The sequence below is a fragment of the Calypte anna genome, chromosome 6 (assembly GCF_003957555.1).
Source record: "Calypte anna isolate BGI_N300 chromosome 6, bCalAnn1_v1.p, whole genome shotgun sequence".
Lineage (NCBI taxonomy): Eukaryota > Metazoa > Chordata > Aves > Apodiformes > Trochilidae > Calypte > Calypte anna.
In genome coordinates, this window is record NC_044252.1 from 20,690,182 (window position 1) to 20,715,451 (window position 25,270).

A 25,270-nucleotide genomic window follows, 5' to 3' on the forward strand; every position below is an offset into this window, starting at 1 on the left:
GATGCTCTCAGGAGAGCAACTGGAGAATAGGTTATAAAGGAACTGATAACAGAAGTGAAAGAAGTTGCTCAGTGTACCATACCTCAAAAAAAGAAGATTAAAAAATGCTAGAGAAGTTTGTTAACTAAAATTGTTAACTAAGCATTGGGGAACTGCAGATGGGCCTGTAGGTTAAAACAAGGTAATGCCTCTATTTCAAGAGAGTCTGTGACTGATGAGCATACACTCTGTGTAGGAGTCTGTTATATTTATATACCCTTCATAGTTCATACATACTTTATATACATTTTGATTTTTACATCACTGATAACAAATGAGAGCAACTCTTTACTGGCTTGTTCTTGACGTGAGAAGCCAGTAGCTGTGGAGGGGCCAGGGTTCAGCAGAGTTTCCACATCACACAGCCAAGCAAGGTCCGACCAGGCCTCTAGCCCAAAGAGGCTAAAGCAGGGTTTGTGATAGACATCAAAACCCTGGCAGTGACTGCAGACAAGGAATAGTAAGTAGCCAACTGCTTTTGCAGGCTTTTTCAAGCAGGCAAATGTCTTTCTGTATCAACAAAAGGAGGGTGATTTTATACATCTGTGTCTTCTTTCCCTCAGTTCTGCCAAAATAATACCATTTGAATATGTCATTTTGCTGACTTTATGTTTTTCTAAGCAGAGACGTGCGCTGAGAGCCCAAACTGCCTGACATAACCCTCCCTGCTGAAGACCTGAGCAAGCTGAACCTCTTAATTCCTGCTGCTGATGAAGACTTGGCAGGAGGGTTGCTTTAATGAAAGCAAGGCTAATAGGGTCTGTCCTTTTGCCCAGTACCACTCATTAGCAAACATGATGACATACCAGATGTCTTTTAAAAGAGAAGCACTAACACATTCCACAGCAGCATTAGAGTTCAAAATTACCTCAACAGCTTGTATAAAACAAGATACAATTCAACAAAAGCAGGTACAAAGTCCTGCACTCATATTCCATACAGGGAATTACTATCTCCCTAAACAGACTGCAGAAAATATGTGACAAGAGGACAATAAAAGGAGTTGGAGTTCTAGAGTTGCAAGATGAACCAGGTAAAAAATTCACAACAATTTTCTGCAACAAAAGCAAATATCAACCTGGAATTGCTGAAGAGGAACAGAGTTTGTGAAATGCAACTAGTATATTCTTCCCTCTATGGAGAATATCTGATGGGAACAGGGTGTCCAATTTTGGGTCCTGCACACCAGCAAAGTTATGAGAAATTTGCTAGGAGAGCTATAACAAAGGCAAGGGCAAGAGACCTAGGAAACTTTATATGAACTAAAAAAAAGGAAAGTGTTAGTGTGACAAAAGATATATGTGTCCTGAAATAGTGAAAGAGTTGCTGAAAAATATCAGGAAATTTTTATTCTATATCCACAAAATGGGTTTGAAATGCAGCAAGGAAGCTCAAGATTAGACATAGGGAAAATATGTGTATAATAATCATCAGAAAAAAATCATCTGGGGAGGCTGAAGCAGACACTTTGGAAGTTTGTCTAACTTACTCCTAGAAACATCTGTCAGGAGGCTGTAGATACAGATGACCTTGCCTTGCAACATGAGAATAGACTAAATTAATTCTTGAAGTGTATTTCAGCCTTATTTTTATGATTATTTACACAAAAAGCTAGACTGTAACAGTCTTTCATTGCTTTTATGTTTTTCCAATAAGCAAGGCAAGCTTTAATATCACTATTTATTACTCTGAGAATGCAGGTGGTGCTGGCTAGACAGCTAAAATAAAAACCCAGAAGCCACTGATGCACAGGCATGGTTTTGGAGTTCAAGAGTGTATCAGTCTTTGCAGAACAAAGAATATAATTAAAAGACATGTAGGAAGTGGTCCTTGCAATTAACTTACCCATGTCCAAAATTAAATTGGTCTGTACCAAAATCAAATCAACACCACACCCTAGCTGGCAAGCTAGCTAACATTATTCAAAGTGACTTACTATTATGTGATTACAATAATGTGATTAGTATGATGAGACACATGATGTTCTATAAACAAGATTCATCCACAGTGTCCTTTTCTTAAATTTATTTATATTATTTATGCAGGAATTCTGCTGACTGCATTTTCAATTTGCCTCTCTCAGTGGCTGTACATGAACTTGGGCTTTGCACTGCTGTATATTATTTCACTCTCACAGCAGTTGTCCTGTCCCTTCAAGTTCACAGAGTATCAAATCCTGATTGCTTTTTTTTTTTTTTTTTTTTTCTGTGCTGGGACATATTACACACAGGTCTTCTACTGTCTCTTTAGCTCTAGGTTTTTGAACCATAACTGTTATCATGGAATCATAGAAACACAGAAAGTTAGGGGTTGGAAGGGACCTCGAAAGATCACCTAATCCAAGCCCTCCTGCCAGAGCAGGGTCACCTAATGCAGGTCACAGGAACGCGTCCAGGTGGGCTTTGAATGTCTCCAGGGAAGGAGCCTCCACAACCTCACTGGGCAGCTTGTGCCAGTGCTCTGTCACCCTGACATTGAGGGGAGGAGAACCTCTCACGACCTACTAGCCACACCCTTTCCTGGCCACAAGGACACATTGTTGGCTCACAGTCATCCTTTCATCCACTGGCACCCCCAGGTCCCTTTCACCTGTAAACTAATACCTTAAGTCAGAACATAAAGTTTCTCTATGTTGAATTATTTCCAACAATGGAATAGAGAAACTGTATTTCTGTGATTCAGAATTAGGAACATATGTTCTGGTGAAACCACAGCTTTGAAAGGTGTGTGTGTTCTTTGAAAGATCACTCTTTTAGCTGGCTGGAGCAGCAGTGAAACTGAATATGCAGTGAAGAACAGAAATGAGGGACCTAAGGGTAACTCAAAGAGCACAATGTAGGTTTGGCAGGTCATGACCACTCTGAAAGCCCTTTCAAAAACTCTGGAAAATAAATAGAAGCAGACTCTTTCATGAGGTTAAATCCTTCAGTTAGAGGAAGCTTTCTACAGTAGTTTTCTAAGACCATAAGAAGAGCACATCTGTGGAAATGCTTCTAACCATTCCCTGGGCAGAGGAACCTCAAATGGGCAATCTGTGTTCTGCTGCATATTAGGATGGACAGGTGCTGCCACAGATAAAGGGTAATTCTGAAAAGTACCGGCCATGAAATCAAAATTCTTGCACTTGTAAAAGCACCCAGCACATTCATGGAAACTTTCATGGCTCTTGACTGGCCTGAAAAAGTTGGAGTGGCAATTTTAAGGAAGATGGGAACTTCTCTGAGCTGGCACCCAGGTTCTCTGGCCTCTCTCCTAATTAAATGGCCAGGTTACAGACTGGCCCTTCACAAGATATCTTTCTCTATGTGCAAGAAGTAGTACCTCTCTTGTTTATCATTCTTCAGATTATGCGTAGCCTCTAACAAAATGCTCAAAACCCTTTGACTTTACATTAGCTGCCTCTTTGCTGATAACATCTGGAAAAGTATGTATGGTTTCAAGAATGCAATACAGCTGGAAATGAAAATTATCATGCTAAGAGAAAGCAGCGTGTTCAGTTCATTAATGCTCTTCTGTTTCCAGAACCAGTTCCAAGCTGTTTCACATCAAGAAGGGTGTTCTTACCTGTCTCATAGACTGCTTCAGACACAGAGGTAAAGTGGTCTTCTACCGTATACTGTGCCAGTCGGAGTGTGTCCAAACCTCGAACAGAATCATTTCCTCTAGTCCAGTAAAAAATTACATCATTGATGTTGTAACCCCCTGTAGTGATACACAAGCCAACAAAACTGTTTAGTTTACACAATAATTACTTTGTGTTGAGCATACTTATGGTTCAGCTGTTTCTTATTTTGTCTGCCTGACAGCACAGAGATAAACAATGATGGGGTTTAGCAGAAGGTAAGGCCTGTTTGCAACAAAACTCCCAATATCATGCAATATCTCACCATTTAAAAGCCGGCTGTTTTGGTGGATGTCTTTTTTATATCTTATTGTAGTATAGATGATAAACCAATAAGACAGATTAGTACCATATGGTATTCTGAAGTAAAAAAATTTAAGCTTTAAAGAAATACAGTTTTTATGAAATACAGCATGGCCAGCATTTGGACTACACATCAAGCATGCCCTTTGCTGCATCCCAGGGGCTGTTTCTTGATGCAGTGCATTTGGTTCTGGTTCCCACAGAAATGAAGGGGTGAGGAGGGCAGCAGGGCTGGGGTGTGCTGGTACTGTGCTCTGAGCAGAGCATGGGCCATCACTTGGGACGTTTTGGCTTAAGAGCTTGGATGTTTCTCAAGGACACCAGCTTATTGTTGATGCCTCTGCAGTTTCAACAGCGTGGCATGCTTCAAGGGCCCCAGGAGATTTCTTCCTAACCTTCAAAGAGTAATTAGAAGCTCACATGGGACATGAATCATCTATCAGAAGACAACTGTATTTTGCACACACTTGTCAACATGCAGTATAATCATAGTTGAAATACCTCTGTAGCTTTTTCCCGTTATATTAAAGGCAGGCAATTTTCTGACTAGAGTATATGATCAACTCAAGATTATGTTAATGTAATTTACATGTTAACAGGGAGCATTAGAACATCTTTTCCTTTAGCTTACTCAGATAGATCATTCTTGTATTTGACAGGTTTATATTGTGCAAGTTAATAGGTAAGCATAGGGGACAGAAACATGAGCTGACGATTATTTTTAGACTCTGGTCAATTGTAAGTAAATTGCAGTGTGAAGCAATAATGCAATACATTGGACAAGGGTATATTCTGCAAAAAGACCAAAGCTCTAGAATCACACACACAAAAAAAAAAAAAAAAAAAAAAGATGCAATAAAATTTTTAAAACAGCATCCTAATATTTTGAGGTAAATGGCTTTGGTTCTTGCAATGAAAAAAAAAAAAAAAAAAAAAAAGAGCTGATTCTCTACCACAACTTAATATGGGAAAAACAGGAGTTCAGAAATTTCATTTCAAGAAAACTGTGTTGGTTGCCAATTAAAATGACAATTTCACCTGGAAATTCTTTCCTTCACCATTCTTTAAGTTGTTCCACTATTACTGGTAGTTTTCTGAAAAGGTATCTAGACAAGGCATCTCTTCTCACATTATTCCATTTTTAACCATTAAAGCCAACATTGCCGTGTCAAAAAGGTAAGCCAAAAGCATAAAAACACAAGCTAAGTTCTCAATACTGTAAAATCATGTTGGGAAATTTCCCAGATTTAGGAGATGAAAGACTAAATTAATGTTTCCTATAAACAAATTATTGCACTGTCCTCGGTCTAAAGAATGAGGTTTGTAGAAGCAGTTTTTATGCATGTATTAATTTTGTTTTCCTTCAGTATCAGTGAACCACAGATATTTAAATAAAGGCCAAAAAGCTAAAGAGTACCACAGTCAGTTCTTATTTATTTGTACAAAACACTGAGTCTTCCAACTTGTGTGAGATGAGAGAAATTTTTGATGCCCAGATGGCTAATAACAAGTATATCTCCAAATGGGGCATGTTTTGCATTAGAAGAACCATTTTTCTTCCAAAGTTGTCACTAGCTGCACAATTAATAGGTCTTGGTTATTCTTTCTGTGAAAATTGTTTGAAAATATTAATTCCAAAATGCTATTTATGAAGAATTTTCTTGGGTAAAGTCTTCCCAAAAGTCAGTAGAATGAAATAGAACAACTAGTCCCTCTGTGTAAAATTATTCTTTATTAAGAAGATCGATATTTAACTAATTATAAAATATTTTAAAAGTTTTTATAGACAAAATTCTTAAGCCAGGTTATTTGGCTTTTTAACGTAATCTCTATTATCATTACATGACACTGAGTTTTCATTCTAATTCCTCAAGCCCAAAATGTCTCCTTCCTGCATTTCGTTGATACAGCGAATGTCAATAGGGTTAACTGCAGGAATAGTAAATTTGGAATTAAAAATTCATAATGCCTAATAGAAATGAGTTTCTTTACCTTTCTGTTGCTAATTTTAATTTCCCTTGATTGTCAAGCACAAGTTAAGTGCCTTCACATGGCTCTTCACCGAATAAGTTAAAGGACAAGTTCAAAAAGGAAATAATATTTCAGAGATGGTCCCAAAACATGAATATGTATTTGAACTAGAGGCCAGGGCAGACAGGGAAGGAAGAAAGGAAACAAATAAACAAAAAAGCCCTCAGATCAGTGTGAAGGAATGGTGGTGTTTCCCACCACATGGTAGAGAGCAGGAATGTCCTGGCAGCACCAAACGGGACAGGAGATTCCCAAGTCCGCATATGTCACATCTGTCATATCAAGAGACTCAGGAGTCACATCTTTCTGTCTCCTAACATATGTCTGTGCAACCTCCTAAAGTGCTGCAAAAACAGGGGAAAGAAACAATTGGCCTTTTTGGCTAAAATGTGTTTTGCTCTTTAGAAAGTACTAGTCAATAAATGTTACTACCTACCAATAGCACAACAGCACATCATGAAGACAACTACAAATGCTTTATTGTCTAAAGCCATTGCTGTAAAGCCATGCCATGTCTTTACATTAGTTATCACTTAATAAGAGGCTTAGTAGTTTGTTTCTGCTCAAATATTTACTAGATATTTTATATTTTATTTATAAATATCAATAATTTTATGTCAGTGGATTCACACTTGCATTCACAGTTCTTAATTACAGATAATGGTATCAGTCAGCAATATTCTAGGATGATGTTTTTAAGCACCTATAAACTGGCGTAGCTTACCTCATGAGGGAAAAAACATCCAAAAGTACTACAGTGCACTGAATAAAAAGGGCCCAACAAAAAGCAATCTCCTCCTTTTTGCATTTATTTCTTCTGGTTGTTTGGGTTTTTTTTAACTACACACCAGTGTCATGGGAGCATTTTTGATGACATTCCTGTTTTCCCCTTGGATGAACGCTTGTGTATTGTTGAAAAAGCAGATGGAATCATTCTGAAGAATGCTTATTTTTAATTATATTGGGAATATATATTTTTTAATCCTGTAAAATAATTTTAAGTACTCATGGGACATATATTTCATTCTGAAACTTCAGAAAATATTAAATTACTCATTAGGCAATACTGTTAATGCAAACCCATTGACCCACCAATAGGTACCCTCAAATGAAAAAAAATTGGAGATAAATCTAAAATCTAATTCAAATCACTATTTGTTAAACAGATCTTATAAATTGCTGATGCCAGAGGGACCTCTCTGTAAGGAAGGTTTTGGGGTTTATTCCCTTTGTGGTTCTATCTCAAATGAAACTTTGCAGCAATCTTCTAATTGGTCATTATCAACAGGAGATAAAGAACACACAGATCTGAAATGTTAAAGAATAAAACTTGGCAGTTACTGAAAAATCTTTCACAATATTTTGAATATGTACTGACATATATTTGAACTTATATTTTCATCTTACCAGACTGGGTATTCTTTTACATTATTCCCTGCAAAAATATTTGATAAAGTCTTATCACAGGAATGATAGCAAAAAGTTAATTATACAAATGGATGTTTTAATATTTGCAAAGCAACCATTTCTACAAAATATTTTAATGAGCATATTTTAATTAAAATTATGAGGACACTGATAGATAAAACGAGAACCTACAAAGATGTATTAGTGTTGGACTGCCAATTACGATGTTTTTTTCCCAGGACACTGGCATTGACACAACTGATTAAGTCATAGAAAGATCTGAATATATCCATCTCAGAAAAACTGTCTATGCATTTATTTTTTTTCAGTAAAAAATAAATTCAGATAGTAAATTCATTAACTATAAACTCTATGCCTTACAAATAAGCTTTATTCTGATTTTGTTCTTTCCTAAAGGAATTTTACCTAAGGGAATCTGGGGAGTGGGATGGGGAATATACATATTATATGTAAGAGAAAAACAAATAAATATTATTTTCTCACTGTGCTGGAAAATGTGTGCTCACAGGACTCCCCCTGAAGACCAGAAGAATAACTGCAGGATGCACTGCAAAACCAGGCATATGATAATCTCATGGGATTTCATTTAATCATTAATAACAAGGCAGCACTTCAGGACTGTGATGCTAATTTCAGTGATGCCCCACAGATTTATCTTTGTATACAGATACTATTGTAATTCAACAGGGACTGGTTGCATACTTCATGTTGGCTTCTTTGAAAATTCCAGCCTCTTTGAAGAGGCAGTCACAGATACTTTTCTAATTGTATAATAATATTAGTACTAAGCATCTTACAGCTCTCAAGTTGCAAAGTACACGTCTGCTTATCCATTGGGTATTTGGTGAGATCCATGCTGCATGCAACTGTTGTGGTGATCCTTGGGGGAAAAAAAAAAGATAAAAAAAAAGATTATTGATGATTATTAACAGGATAAAATTTTTCCTCAGTGAAAATAAGCCTTATGTCCTTCTAAAATTAATATTTTTAGGCAAATATCTCCTGTGAAGAAAAAAATCCAGTATTTGCTGTTATTTAACATACAGTGATAACATGCCAAATACAAAACCACTCCAGAAAAGCTGAGTTTTGTAGCAGTCTAAAAAGGCCATCCTTGTTCCCTCCCTTCTAAGTTACAGTGTGCATTCTTCTCTGTTGACACATTGCAATACATTTTACAATTTTATTCTATTTATCAAATTCTACTATAGCGGATAATCCACAACAAATAATCCAAAGCAGTCATCATGTCTTGCTTTCCTCTCTGATATCTTCATTGCAAAATAACTGGAAGTGCAAAGTGCAATTCCTGCATTTGGTCTACTGAAAAAAAAAAAAAAAAGGTCTTTTTAGGGAAGAGAAGGGGACTTAGTACTAAATTTAAGAATTTAATCATATTGGTCAGTGATATGGCATATTCAGAAAACAAGAGGAGCATGTATATTATCATTCTACTGTTACAAACAGTATATTATCAAGCATAAAACCAAGCTACCCTGGGAAGTTTAAAATGTAAGTAGAAGCCAATATAAAGGCTGGTGTGAGGTATATACATACCGCAGAGCATACAAGACTGTTCCATTAGGATATATTCTTATAAGACGATTCTCAACAGTGATATCATGAAGAAAAGATTTTTTTGAATCAACTATGAAGGTATCAGGTACCCAAAGCATTTCCACAAGCCGACCATCTAAGCTTAAACTCTTATTGCCATCAAAACAAAGTCTCTCATCAATCCAACGCTGCCTTAGAAATATGGTAGCTGTGTAGTCCTGAAAGACAAAAACCAGAATTATTATACATAGCAAGCTTGTATTATATTCTGTTTCACACAAGCATGTGGACACAGCTGTTAGGCACAAATAGCCTGTGGCTCTCCATGTTCTACTCTTAAATGCTGGCACTCTGACAGCAGCTGTCCTGGTTCCTGTACTGCCAATTTTTTCAGCAGTTTATGTGAGGTTGACATCATTAAGAAATATCTGGAGCAGATTTTATTCTTATGGTCATTGGAATTTTAAAGTAAAAGCTGATGGCCTAAGTCTGGGGCTATAAATTAGCTGAAACCATCAGAGATTTTTAAGCAGATAATCTGGCTCTGTAAATCTTTATACCTTAGAATTATTTATGTAAGTGGTCACAAAATCAATTTCTGTTCACATAAACTAGTAAATAATGCATTTTTAAAGAAAACTTGGAAAAAGTTGTACAAATTCATATAGACAGAAGGACAGAAAGGCAGTGAAATAGGACAGGAATCACCATCTTTTAGCACAATTTATCCTTTCAGCACCAAAAGGGAAACAATGGGGCCAAATTTATGAAGATCTCAAATATGCCTTGTAGACTTACATTAAAATCACACTATTTCTTAGCACCTTTTAAATCAATTTTTAATTTTATTTACCTATATGTGTACACACAAAAAACATTTTGATACTGAACAAAAAATTAATTCTATTAATTAGAATGTAATTAATTCTATGTACCAATGGAGGACCTTTAAACAGAGAAGTTTAGACCATTTCATAATTGGTTCAAAAAGGAATTATATGACTGTAATGAAACACAGCTGGAATAAATCAATCCATGGCAGTAACAGTAAAAAAGAAAAGTAAGAAATCAGCTGTGTTTAATCACAAGAAAAGGGAATGGCTTCAAAGTCAATATATCCCAAATTGAATGTATGTGTAACTTTCTGAAATGCACAAATGTTCACATATTTCCTCTGGAAAATAAATGCTGCTCTACATGCCTTCCATTAAGATTAATACTCAGTAGCAAATTTCTGCCTGTATCTGTGAGAGGTGTGGTTTGCCTCTGCATTTCTATACTTATTATATTGGTATAACCACCAGCTTCAGTGAAAAATAAGATACCACCTCCTTACACACACTGCACAAGGAGCAAAGCCTCAAAGTCACACCTACAGCAGCTATAAACACAAGACATTCCTTATTAACGTGCAAAACAAACAAACAAAAAGATCATAAAAACCACAATACCATATTCATTTCTGATATTGTATCAATGCTTGCAACATCCAGACTCATTCCAATTGACACAGGACCATCTGTAAAAAAGAGAGTCACAATCTAGCACGGTTCCATAATACTCCATGTTCCATAATATGATCTGTTTTTTTCCTAAATGTTTAGTAGTGATTTTTTAGAAAGGAATATTCATCAAACTTAGATTATGAAAGAATTTTAACTATTTCACAAACAAAATACAATCCCCCTGTGCTAACAGTATTTTGATTCTAATAAACATGCTTTATTTCCTACACACTTCCTGGTTCATACAATTATTTTTTTCCAGAAAAAATGTGCTGGGGAAAATGCCCATAAAGGTGCAGAAGTTCAGTCCCATGGTACAGCACACCCTTGTGCTCTGAGGTGCAGAGGGGTGGAAAGTATTCTTCCAGTTGCAACATATGGTCCATCAGATGTTAGTGAACAAAGGAGTTGCACCTGGCAATGTCATATGGTGAACACCCAGATAGAATGGCTGAGGGACTTGATTAACTGCCTAGTTAAGAATACTTTGTCTATACCATGTCACTGCACGTAATGTCTCCCTTTGACACTGCTTGCTACCCAAGCAGGTAACTTGTTATTTACATACTTTCATTTGCAAAGGAAAACTATTTATTCTCCTTTTAATACTACTATCAGTTGAAGGTTTATTCAGTGTGATTAAGTGCACTACCTAAGTAGCTGTCATTGTAATGTTAGCATGTGAATGTGCATTTTACAGCATCAGAAGCAAGATCATCAGCTGCACATTTTAAAATGCAGAATTTGTACAGAGCTTTCATGGAAACATGACATTATTCGTAGTTGAATATGTGCAGAATAATTAACAGAGTAAATGTACATAGAAAATCATATTAAATAAGAGTATTCTTCCTAGTAATTGAGAAGCACAGAATGTAAGACTCAGAAATGCAGAATCACTTCAGCATCAATCCATGGAACTGATGATGCTGTACATCACAGGGACACTGCTGAAACCCTCATCTGGCTCCTTGAAATGCCTTAGGTACACAACTCTTACAGGCCTCCAAATGGCATCTAGAGGAGGATGGGGGCCAACCCTTCCCACTGAGTAACAAGAAAAAATTGCGTCATTTTAAGTGGTATCAGAGCATTCATTTGGGGGTTTGTTTTTAATTATTTTAGTAGTAGTGTAGTGTAAGTGTAAAAGTTGTGGCACTCCTGAAAGAATCTTTAAATCTTTGTTCTGGACTCAGTTGAAAGTAGTTCAAAGTTAAAGATCCAATTTAAAGCAGGACTGTAGGCTTGCAGCATCCCCTGATGACAACCTATGATGTTATGAATTGTGCATAGCCATTAGAAGAAATTGCTCATCTATTAGAAGGAGGTTAACTTTCGAACAAAATTATTTGGATAAAAAGTTCTCAAGTGATAGACAGCCTGTTCTTCTGCTTCTTTCCATTCTTTTCAGGTTTTTATACCCCAAAAGACATTTATGTTTTCTCCCTCCAGCATTAAAAACTTGACCTTCCAGAAAACTCAGACCAATTTTCTAGGGTGCAGCAGCAAGGGAGTCACTGGATACTTATTCTTACCATTGCACTATATCATTATTACAGGTACAATGTTGCCAGTCTCAAAAGATGTGTCAGATCCTCAAAAATCATTAAATTTAAAAATAAGCATGGTTTATAATCCATTTTCTGATTCATCCAATTTCTGATCTGTGGAAAAGTATTCCCACAGATTCCCATGTATGACTGTAATAGAGCTTATTATTGCCAACTGTCCCACAAGAATTTGGAGGGAGCCTCACCATGCAAGGCATATTGTTAACAATATACCACCCTAAGGAAATGAAAATGCAGCGTTTGGCTGGCTATGTGTGAATTGGGACTAGGAATATTCCGCCTCTCCTCTCTTATATCATATTATACTGCTACATACAACACTTGATCCTTGCCTAGATAAGATGATATAGATTAAGGAAAATTTTTATTAGCAGCATTTCAGTGTCATCAGTGTTTTTGTTGTACATCTGACCCTCCAGAAAGACTGATGAAATAAAATTAAGTTTAGTTTTTTTCTGGAATCACAAAAATGGGACTTCCTTTGTCTCTCTCTTCCTTCTTTCTTTGCTGTTATGGTATTTTTTCCAAATAATATTGAGTAACATTCAGAACTGTAGTGTTGGATGACTCCCAAACTCCCTAGGCTAAGGGCCACTTAAAGCATAAACAGACTGTCCTAACACAGACTTTCCTCGAGGTTCAAGTGCTACGAGCACTGGTGTAGTCAGGGCAAAACCATCTGCTCTGCATCCCCTGACAGTCACTGGAGTGCAAGTGCTCATACTGTACAGCCAGACTGTTGAGCCAAGCACTCACGAAACTCAGCAGAGAACAACACCCCTTCAGAGAGAGCAACATGCCAGGGAGAAGCTGTGCAAGGGGGAAAAAAAGTAAAATGAGAATAACATAGCCTTAACAGTTAACTAAATCAGAACAACATTGATAGTTAAATGCTAATTTCTCTTCTTGTATGTAAGGCTAAATACAACTTATGTGCCATACTCAATAAGCAACATATCAATAACAGAATGTCTTCCCATAACTATCCACCAGGGTTTCCCCTGTACTTCCTCTGAAAGGTCTCCTGCTGATAATGTCAAAAACAGGGCAGGAGGCCAGACCAGGCAATCAGTTCCTGCGTTTCCTTATGTTTGGCAGAAACTGTATGTATCTTGACAACTTCAGAAGAGACCTACAGATCTTCAGAAGAAAACTAAAGTCACAGTCTGTCCAGTGTTAGTGAAGGGAACCTTCAAAACATGGCAAAGAAACTCGAAATGGTGTGCGACGTTACAGCTATGATCTACAGCTACAGGTATACCATCTCATTAACATACATTTTAATTTCTACTGAAATTTATGTACAGTGCTGCTTTATGCACTTCACATATAGTCACAGTAATTCCATATGGGAAAGTACCCAGAATAATGTCAGATAGCATCCCTTAAAATTAAGTTTGGATCACTGCAATGATCACAGTGTTGTTAAACTTTGTACGAACAAAGTAAACCTCTGCTGTGTCGTGCGTGTACCTGTAACTCTGAAGACCCAGCACTTAAATCAATCAGCACTATCACCACCTGCCAGTGCTCAGCTGTCAGTACTGGCTCTTTCTCCTTCACTTTAAGAAAGCAAATCTGACGTTCAGAAGTATCTCAAAAGAGATGTTGTGAGGGACCAGATGGAGGAACCATCTTCCATTGGACCCTCCTAGGCTGCTCTGCAGGTAGTACCAAGTCACCTTTGTAAACCTCCCCACTATCCAAATCCTCCTTCAAAATTTTTTTTTCCATTATACACCTGGTCATACAATTCTAGGCTTTTTTCCTTTCTCTGAAGAACTGGATGTTGCCTAACTGATACACAAAATAGTCTTCGAATTATTATTTGGTATTTCTCCTCACAGTTAGACACAGTTAGTTCTTTCTCACAGCTAATATTTTGATATCTCGCAGTCTCTTGTGAGAGTAAACAGTTAACTTCTGCCTACATTTAATTAAACTCATAGAACCTAATATTAATATTTAATTAAACTCATAGCACTCAATTTAAACAACATTAAGAAAAAAGTATGGTTACTTGTCTTACACAGAAGCAACCTGAGGATTTAATTAACTTTCTTGAATTTAAAACTTAAGACCATAAACATATTACTCATTTCAAAGCTAAGGGAAATAATCTTTTAAATGTGGTTTAGAATAGCTGATTTAAGCATGAAACTTTTCTATACCTCTTGAAAGCAGCTTCCATATTCAAATATACTTAGCTGTGACCTTTTCCTAGTCTCTCTCTTTTTAATTAGAACACTTAAATTATCACATTTAATCACAGAACAAAATCTATTTGTATAAAATTATTTGCACATTTTTATGCATTCCTTAACAACTCCATGAAACTGATCCAAGGCTCACTGAAGTCAGCAGGAATTGCTTATTAATTCAGAGAAGTTTGGCACAGCACCTGAAGTTGTAAATTTGGCCTGCACATTTTCAGCGGAAAACCTGTTGAAATCAGCTTGTGTTGCTGAGATAAAGTGTCAGGGTTATGTAGCACATTTAAGGAAAATAACTGCATTTTTTAATCCCTTATGTCAGCTTTTCTATAGAATACTTTCACATCTATCTAAAAGTCTCGGATGCATAGTATTACATTAAGGAATACACTGCTATACGAGTATTTCATATTCAAGTCCAAAGAATGGTTAAATCACTCTAGATTAGGCAATTTTTTAATTGGTTAAAGGAATTTCACAGGACTACCTGTTCTGTTTAAAACTCGCTTGATGAGCCAGCTCAAAGAGAGATATTAGAAGGAAAGAGAACATTCTCAATGGTAGGATTCAGATGAGGACAGAGCCAAGTAATCCATTCATCTGCAATTCCTCTTTGCTAAACATCTTGTAAAGGTACTCTCATATTATGGTAACAGGTATGTGCCACCTACCACAGAAAAACCCCAAAATGCTCAGTCAATTTTGCTTCTATTCAAACTTTTGACATACAAAGCCTGGCTTCAACTGCTCTACCTTTAGGCATTTAAATTAGATGCCTAGAGATGGGAATGATGCAGATGACAGCATTTGGTGGGAAGGGTCTGAAGGGGTGACCTTTCAGGTAAACTGAAGTGAGATTAATCCAGGCATAAATTCCCAAAATCTATTCATTCTAGTCCATGCAAAGAGAGGAGAAGACAATTTTTATTATGTTATGCACAATTTTTTAGATTCAAATGAAAAGTGACTTCATAATCCCCTCCTTAATTGATACTGGCTGCCTTGTATCCACTTAGGTAATTTCCAGGCACCGCCAGTCCCAGCAAAAACACTCAACACAAAGAAATAGGCAAATGAAAGGCTTATTAAACTAAGAACGTATGAGCTGCCATAACATTTTGTTGAATAGTAAATATTTCTGGCTTTACAAAAAATGGACCTTTCATTTATCACTTGTTTGTATGTAATGCTTTCTTCTCAGGACTAAAAAACCATTTTGCTAAATATTAAGGAATTTAGTGTCACTGATTTTGTAAGAGTATGATTCTATCTTGGCAACAAGTATCTTCAAAAATCCCTATTTCCTGCTGGAAGAGAAATTTTGAGGACAAATAACATTTAAATTACTTTAAATTATGTTATTTTAAATTTCAAACTAAGCTCTGGCTGTCTCACACTTGATGAAAATCAAGTTTCAGTGTTCCATTACTACTAGCTCACATTAGACTCAAAGCACTGTAGATGCCAACAAATAATACGATCAAGTTTCATGAAAAATTTCTTCATGCATATTTAAGAGTGCATGTCTAACTGACCACACAAATACACAGAAATATGCAAATATTTCAAAGCAAATTAATCTTGGTAAAAAAAAAAAAAAAAAGAAAAAATGGGGCAACTGTCTTAAAGAGGCTGACTTCAGGAAAGAACTTTCTGATGTTTCTACAGGTCAACATACATGTACTAGATTTCCATTTTATGCAAGTCCTTTCATGCATTTCAAATAGCAAACGTAGATCTTAGGGTTAACATGCATATACATCCTTTTCTGTTCATATTTCTAGAAATACAAGTTTCATTTTCAAAGTAAATCCACACTGCTAGGTTGACACAATAAGAACTGTGCAGGCTTTTATAGTAGCTGATTATGTCCACCAGGACCAGAATACTCTGTTTTTATAATACATTTATTCATTAGCTTACTCAGTTCTAACCAGTACTTTGATCTTATGATCTAGTTTTGATTAGTTAGTCTCTTACAATTAACATGCAAATATCAGATAAAAAAAATTCAGGATTGGGTGGGGGAAAATAAGGAGGATAAAGAAAAAGTCACAGAAGAGGTATAGATTAGCAACTCGATACTCTGGCTTTATCAGCTATTTAGCAGGTGCTGCAGCTATTGCTCCCATGTAATAAAAATTCCAAGTGATAATAACTCTGAGTAAAGCCAATTATACTGAAATCTTTGTAACAAAGAATATATACCAAGCTTCACCAGCTGCAAGCAGAAAATATCTATAGAAATGAGAAAAATGTTACATGGAGCGGAGCTAGGAGATCAGTGGCCATCAGTCAGCATAATCCACTGACTGGCTAAGATGAAGATTTAGGTGGTGTGCCAGCTCTCCTGAGACAAACAAGAGCTTCTCCCCGACCTGAACTTCATCTGAGCTGTAGCCGACCTTGCCTGTAGCAGAGAGGAGTCAGGGCTAGGCAGATACCACTTCTCAACCCAGCTCAAGAATGCATACCTCTATCACATGGAAAAAAAACCTCAAAGGACCTTGCAAAAAGCTACAGGTCAAAAAAAGCAGAATGAACAAATGATGAGTCTTCCTAACCTAAAGTATTCCAAAAAAAAAAAAAAAAAAAAAAGTAATTTCTCACAAATCCAACAACTTTGCATTTAGAAATGGCATCAATAAAATGTGTTTTTCAGTGTCCCATCCCATTCTTTCAGCATTAGGGCTAATGTACATCCATCAGAGACATGGTGTTTGCATGCCTGAGCTGTGGCAGGCATATGCAGCCATGCTGGCATTGATTTCAAGTGCAAGGCTGAGTCTGTGTGATAGATTTGATCTGTGCTTGAGCTCCTCTAGGATTTCGAGACAAACACAGGATGTGCTTAGCACCCCTCTGAAAAAAAATTCCTAGGCAGAAAAAGAGCTACAGCCTTGCTGCATTACAACAGCTGAGGAAAAAAAAATGGCTCATATCGTAAAAGGGAGCTTTATAACACAGAAGTGCTTTATTCTTGGTCTTAACTACTCTCATAGGATTTTGCAGTGAAGTTCTGTTTGCTGTCTATCAAAGCACATCCATCATGGCATTAAAATGTCTCTACTACTAGCATGAAGTAATGAATGAAATACATTCATGACAACTGAACATACAGTTCTTTTCCATTATGCATCATCTCCAATGAGAAGGGATTAGTTTAGTTATTAACATTACTTCTATTTAGCTAAAATTATTAGACCATGTAACTACATTAGAGCAGTTGTATCAGCAGCTGAGACAATTTCAGTAAAACCAAATAGATGAAATAGTTTTTCTTTTGTCCTAAACCTAAAACACAATTTTTATCCTAATCTTTTTATGAAATGGGTTGAGAAATTGCACATGATGTGGAATGCCCCTATTGAACAGGTTGATGCCCATCTCACAAGGTATTTGTGTGGCAAGAGGTTAACAGTATGGTCTGAGAAGCCCTTCAGACAATCATTTTTAAATGGCCTTTAATTAAAATTATTATAAATATTATTTAGGGAATTAGGGGAAATATTGCTTTTAAATAAATAAGGTATACAGCTTATTTCACTGAGGACACATGAACATCAATAGTCATATTTCTAACAGAGTCTGGAAGTTTTGCTTTTGAATGCCTGGAATATATGTTTCACATTGGGGCACCCCTTCTCTTGTTGTATCACAGTAGATCATGTATAATTATATCAGTCACTGTAAAACAGTGGGGAAAAAGTTCAGTGAAAAACTATTTGCTCTCAGTGCTAAGTTTCAGACACTGCATTATGCTAAGGCCCAGTCTTACTTACTATCAAAAAATGGACGCAGATACTTGTTGTACCCTTTCATTATTTTTTGTATAGTCGGAGGCAGAATTTCATCTTTTCCTTCAGCTTCAGGATTTTGCATTGACCTAAAAAACAATGAAAAAAGTGAGGATGCTTTTAAAATAATATAATCAATTGTAGCAAAGATGATGTTTCAGGAAAATGCTTTATTGGTTTCAAGGTTACTGATGATTACTGCCCATAAGATATGATGAAACATTTGTATGTTTGCATTTCACAACACTGTAGAAAAATAATGTTCTAAAAATTACAGATATTATAATCTTCATTAGTCTCTTATTGGAAAAATTTACCACTGTTATACCTTAAAGTCTATTCATTCTTTTCTCAGCATCTCAGGTGAGAAAATAATTCAGCCTTAACACCTTCTCTGTAAATAGAGAACTATTGTTACAATCTAGGAATGTGAGAGTATGCTGATTGTTTATTTCAGTATTTAAAATTAAGCTTCTTTTTACATAATGAAATATATGCAACTTAACTCCTGGAGGGAATCAGTAAACAGCACCAGAGATTAGTGAATAAAACCACTTTTAAAATCCAGCTTTTACCACACAATTTTTGAACAGGTTACAGAAATAATCCTGTTGGGCAAAATCATTGAAGCATAGCAAGAATACAAACCATTCCTTTGCTACAAATATGATCCACACAAGTAATTACAAACCCCACTTTTCCCCTGGTGCCCCTGCAACAGCTTTATTGGAAGATTCATAGGGAGGCTGAGCAAAGAAACTGGGAAGACACATACCTGCATTGCAATTCTTTATTCGGACCATGTCAGAATTCATTTTTAAGTATTTACCCCTCACCTTATATGGTTCTTGGTTGGCAGCTGTAAGAAGGACAGCTGGGGCCACTGATGGCAGTTACACTGCAAGTATCAGACCTATAACAAAAGGTATCATAGCCTTCCTCTTAATCTCTAAGGTGAGCACCCCCAGAGTGTGAGTAGGCAGTGCTCACCCCTCAGAGATCTAGGCTATGTTCTTCAAAAATTACAACAGATGTAGTACAGACTGCTCGCTGCCAGTGATTTTAGAAAAGTGGAGATGTGACTTTTTCTCCTTATGAAGGTGAGAAAAATAATCAATTTACTCAAGGAAGCCTGGCTGGCTACAGGCCAAGGTGGTGAACCCTGCTAATTGGGAGCAGCCACCGATATATGCAGCAGAAGAGGACCTCCACTCTTCTTCCCTCCCCATCAAAAGGGAGAGGTCCCTAAGAGCAACCAGCTCTGCTCCTCAGATGTCCCACAGCAGGTACAAGAACTGTAGCTGTCAAGGCTCAGCCCTGGGGAGGAAGATGATCTATTCCTTACTGAGAAGAATGTAAGGACATTCTGATGGCTGGGGGAACACTACTGTTCTCTGTTTCTGCCAAATCCTTACCAGATTTCCTCTTCCCAGCTCCTCCTGCAGTTATTTCTGAAACCTCTGCTTGTTCTCCCTAATGATATTTCTTGGATCCTTTGTAGCCTTCCAACTCTTGCTCCTTTCGTTTGAATTTCTTAGAGACTTTGTGCTATTCTGTCAGGAGACTGTGGTTTTCATCCCCTAGGAATAATCCATAACCTTAGGTTGGCAAAAATTAAATGCTGAGATGATCTCACTGAATGCACGTGGCCAAATTATATTGTGGTTTTTAAATGTGGAGTTCACTGTCTTTAAGTGCTGCCACTGCTGCATAATTTCTATGTCCATCAGACCCTATTCCCACAGAAGGGACTGGTTTCCATTAACAGTCATCTAATTTACATAGCTTGGATACTTAAATAATCCTATTTCCTTTATTTTGTCCCTAGCTTTAATTGGTTTCTTGTTAGAGAACTATGTTAGTACCTAATGTACTGCCAATGTTGAAATAAGAAGTATCTCTCTTTTAAGTTGTGTCCTAAAGAAACAAGCACAGTGATGTGAAGTTGAAATGTGAATACAAATAAAAAATGTCAGCTTTACATTGCAGAAGAGTGTTGGAATTAGAAATGTACTTGAACTTCATTAATTTCTTAAATGCTGTGCTTACAACAGATTTTCCTGCTTTTTCTAATTTCCATGTAATTTCAGCTAAGTGTTCCATGAGCTGCATGAGTTTAATTTCACAGTTTTATTGGATTGTCCTTGAATAACTTTCATGCATTCTGAAACAACAGTTATTTGGTATGTTATCATTAGCATCTATTTTCTGAAATGTATCTTAAATATTTGGCATTTTTGTTTGTAAATCCTTCCCTTAAAATACCTGAATTACCCCTCGAGATAATGCTTTATTTCCCTCATTAATCTATGATGTGTACCCTCATATCTTTGGACTTTGGTATTTATGTTTAAGTAAGGATTTGTTGGTGTGGGAAAGTTGTTGTGAAGTAATTGAGGCTGGGAATTAATGAGGTGCAGACCCTTATGTGCTATTTTGCCATACAATCTCTCAGAAATCCTGTCATGGCAAACCAACATACAAGAGGAACCTGATGCCCCCTGAGTGTAAGTGTGTGGTATTACCATCTTGGTAACTGGAGATACACAGGAGCAGATTGTCAGTGTTTAAAGGCAAAGTACCTACAGGTATTACACTACAAAACAGTGGTTATGCTAATCTTCACTGCCAGGCTGGCTGTCCTGTTTGATTTAAAGTGCACTTCAGTTAACATACCCCTTTCATCACTAAGCAAAAGTGAGCTCACAGCTGCCTCCGCTCCTGTATTCTGTCAGATAGACTTATGCAGGGATCACAAAAGATAAAAAGCAAAAGCTGTACCTTTCCTCTTCTGTATGCACAACTTCTTGTCTATGCATCTAAACTTCTGTTATCCAGTACCTGTGGATGGAAATTTAACTGAATGCTTATGGTTTAGTTTCTCCATTTTCTTAATGTATCTGAAATACATCGGCACACATGTAAGCGTGGAATTGCCTTGAAACAGCTGTTTCAGCCATTGAGGAGAGAATAGGTTTTTAGAGATGAAAACTGAATATATTTTTACTTTCTGACAGTCTGAAATATCTATCTGTTCTAGGCTGTCAAAGTATGAATACATTATTTAAACTCTTCACGTTCAATAACCTATGCTTGCTTTTCTAAAAGCTGAAATATATTTATTTCATTTCCTTAGTTATCCTTGCAGCTCAAAAGCTTAGTATTTCTGCAGACTAGATTACACTTGGAAGGTACAACAACAGCCTGTTATTTAAGAAACTTTCAAGTTGGTGTCTAAACAGAACTGGGTAACTGGAGGGGAAAAAGGGAACATCTGCCCTAGACAACATTACATGTAACTGCTTAAGCAAATTACAGTCTAGACACATGTACAGGAATATTTTTCCTGGCTATTTTTTGTCAAGAGATATGTATCATCGCAAGAGGCAGAAACACCTTCAGACTGAGAGAGGGGAGAAATAAAAAGCCAAACACAATCTGAGCAAGATTTTGAAAAACCTCCCTCAGGAAAAGTTAGTGGGGAAAAAAGGTTCTTCACAGGCAATCCACCAGCAGGAGAAGGGTTGGCAGATGCAAACAAAGGTGTTGCTTCTTGTTTTGTACCCATGTGTTCAAGGATACAGGCTTCTGAGTTTGCTGATAAACTGCAGCAGAATCACCTACATCACTGATTCATTCTCTGCTTTAAAACAGCCAGTACTGTCACAAATTTTTGGTTAACTGTTAAGATTTGAAAAACTAGCATTATGTTATCACTTACCAGATACAGGAATATATATTTAAGTCATGAGTCCTTAAACTCAGATGAAATTTTCTGGATTTTCTGAATCTGACCCTATAAACCCAGGCCAACATTCAACCCTTCCTGAAATAAAGGAGAGCCTTTCTTGGGCTCTCCTACATACATTTACTTAAGATGATTCCTGGTAATGATTTAAAGTAAGTACTACTGATAACTCTGGTATATTTACCTCAGTTTTTTCATTTCTTCTGTTTAACAAGAATTGGTCTGTGAAACTGACCATCCACGCAACCCCAAACCCCTGGATACAGATTTTTGTATGGAGGTCCCATCATAATGTAATTTAACGTCAAGTGCTGAAAGTTAAGAAATGTCATTCAGGAAGGGAGAACTGTAAAGCAGGGTGGAATCTGAGAGCGCGTTGTGACACTGTGCAGCAGATGACTTGCAGCAGGTTGTTTCCTCCCTGTTTGATAGCAAATTATGAGGCTGCAGCTGTCCCTAAACCTAAATTTAATAAAAAAAACAACCAACCAAATAAAAAGCTCAAACCTCTTTCAATTTTGAAGCACTCGGTAGAGGAAACTCTCACATTAGCCAGAGCTTCTACGAGTGAGACAGCTAAGGGGCTACTTGGGGAGCAACCCTGTGTCCTTGCTCTGGTTCTCCTCAGTCTCTGCACGTTCTTTAGAAATATTTCTCTGTTTCAGTGCCAAGCAGGATAGCTTTTGTCTTAAACAGCACTTTCACCAGTCCCAATTTGTACACTGGAAAAAATCATTTGCGTACCTAAGCATCATCTTGGCTGTGAGCTAGCCAAGGGGAGAGCTTCATCTCAGCCTGTGTTTATATTTGGGTGCTCCAAATCACCAGGTCAGCTCAGTGCTGTGCACTCGTGTCCAAGATAAAGCAGCACTTTTCATGCATATAATCCCTATACAGGAATTAACTGTCTATGCTTCTGGATACTCTTAGCCATGTAAAGCTGTAAGAGAGAATTCAGAAAGCCTGCCTGATAATAATGAAGGCAATTATATATTGTGGACTGACTTTCTCAAGGCATTTTGCCTCCTTTTTATTGATATGCTTCTGAAAATTTGCTGATGTCTTAACCATGAATCATCCTGTGGTTACAGAGTGTGGAAAGTCACAGCTGATGAGGAAGGAAGTTGGAATTTGAGAAATTTTGTGTTTTGGACAAAGGTCTCAAGAGAAAGTGGGGGAGATGGATGCTTTAATCTCTCTTTCAGAGGACTGTTCCACCTGCCTTCACAGCCAAGTTTGGACTGTATCTAAACATGCATTTGCTCACTCATTTGACCTAAAGCTCAGGTAGAATTTTATCTAGAGGAAATTACTGGGAGACCAAATAGGTTAGGCAATACTACACAGAGAACTGGCTAACAGACTGTAAATACTTCAGTTAGAGTTGGTAGTGACTGTTTAAATTCTGTGCTTGCATCTTCTTATTAGAATTACTTAAGAACATTTTCCTCTGTTTTTATAGAAGGAATCTGTTTTAAGTGCTCCATTTCTATCTCACGTTTTTTTTTTTTTTGTCATGGCAACTGTGTTGTAAGGGATCGGTTTCACCTTCCCGCTTAAAAAAGCCTCAGCTTTCCTAAAGATTTTGTTATTCCATCAACATATGATGGACAGAATGTTTAAACCAGGCCATTCTTAAGATGCTCTCTTTTAGTAAGAAATGCATAGGGATGACTTTACTAACTCAAGCCTACAGTACATCTAAGTGGATCTTGTGCTTCTGTCCTTGGGCAAGTTACCATGCTCCAGGCAATGACCATGTGCCCTTCTAAATTTGCATGGCATCTGATACGATATTCTCACGTTATACACAGTAATCCTTTGTTTGAAGGATCATTCCCTTAAATTAATTTCCTTTCTTTGCTTCCCTCTCAATCTTTCCAGAAAAAAAAAATCTAACTCAGTCATGGCAGCTTAAATAATTAATGAAGCTCAGTCCTCGTTTTGTCTTATTAATATTCAAGATTTTAATTCTTGTAAGAGACAAGATTCAGCTGTCAAGTAGATATGCTTTTGCTATCTAGAAAAGTAATTTTAGTACAAATCAACTGATGTTATTGTAAATGGAAGAAATATTTTATCAAATATCTCTTACCTACACAGCATCAATAGCAAAAGGGCTCTGAAACAATAGCATTTAAGATTGCACATTGTCAGGTGTGGTTTCAAAAGTTCTTGTAGCTCCTAAAAAAAAAAAAAAAAAAAAAAAAAGAAAAGAAAAGAGGTAATGTTTTACAAACATTTGCATTTCAAGTATACAAATTTCACAAGGCTTTCAACACTAAAGGTATTAGCTGCTACTACAATTGCATTAGTATGTATCTTCAGCAATAAAAAAATATAAAAGAAAAAGACATAGTTTCAACAGGAATTCAACTTGCCAGTAGAAGCTGTATTCCAGTATACCACAGCTCTTTCATTTTCACAACTGTTCTTCAAATATTTGGTGAAATAATGGTTTAGAAAAATAACCACAAACATGCTCAGCAGAATCACACACACCGTGAGTTTTGCCTCTGCTGTTATGAGTGTATGACACATCTGAGCACTCCTATGAATGGAAAATACCTAACTTCACCTTAAAACACAGCTGTTCAAGAGCAAGCATCTCTGTTACATGAGTATTAACAAGACCTATGATACAAATCACAATTATCACTCGGAAGGGACCTCTAGAGCTCATCTAGTCCAACTCTACCACTAAAGTATGAATATATTTGGTAGCTTTTCATTAATAAGGAAAATTGAAATTATGTTCCAACCCCTAGCTACTAAGAGAAGAGCATTTCACTGTATATAGATATAGATATACAACCATACACATTCATCAAAACTTTCAGCTGAGGTATTTTTTTGTGAATGGAATGTCTTTGCTTTTGTCAGTATGATTCACATCCATATTGGCTATTTTAAGTAATCTGTCACCTCGGTAATCCATCTCTGGATCAAAAAGTATCAATCAATACTTCATTGCAGTCATACAACAGATCTGAAATTCATGAGCTGTGCAACCTTCTGCTACACTTCATCAAAGCAATGAGATGTTATTTGTAAGATTTGCTTTAAAATTTAAAAATACCTACATGACAGGAACATTACCAACCCAGAATCTGCAAGGCAACTGTTAAATGTTCATAAGTTCAAAAGAAATATCTGTCTTAGGTTTTATGAAGGGAGAATCAAACAATACTATTAGAAGTTCAGAATTAATTTTTCAGGAGTCTTTTGCGCTACAGGTTCACAGTAAATTACTAAAAGTAAAGAATTGGATGCTGCAAAACCTGAAGCTTTGTTTTACTATCCTTCAGAGACCAACAAAAAAATGTTGCAAAACTTTTTACTCCAAAGTTAACTTTTCCTTCAGTCTTTAGCCACAGTAAGAGTGATTCTAGTGGTATTTACTTTAATTAATTCAGTGTGAATGGCATCTGACTTGTATGTAATGGTGAAGTGACA

At 36.7% G+C, this 25,270-nt stretch overlaps 1 protein-coding gene across 1 annotated transcript in view; it reads right to left on the minus strand.

Moving 5' to 3' along the window:
* Window positions 1–23,965, minus strand: part of LOC103525472 (gamma-aminobutyric acid receptor subunit pi) — a 35,636-nt gene extending 11,671 nt beyond the window's left edge. The window contains exons 1-6 of the mRNA XM_030453330.1: window positions 23,910–23,965; window positions 18,052–18,155; window positions 10,432–10,499; window positions 8,981–9,198; window positions 8,221–8,303; window positions 3,604–3,741 (exon numbers count right to left, since the gene is read on the minus strand). Coding sequence (XP_030309190.1) covers window positions 3,604–3,741; window positions 8,221–8,303; window positions 8,981–9,198; window positions 10,432–10,499; window positions 18,052–18,155; window positions 23,910–23,965 — 667 coding nt within the window. The remainder of the gene's footprint in view (window positions 1–3,603; window positions 3,742–8,220; window positions 8,304–8,980; window positions 9,199–10,431; window positions 10,500–18,051; window positions 18,156–23,909) is intronic.
* Window positions 23,966–25,270: the final 1,305 nt, after the last annotated feature.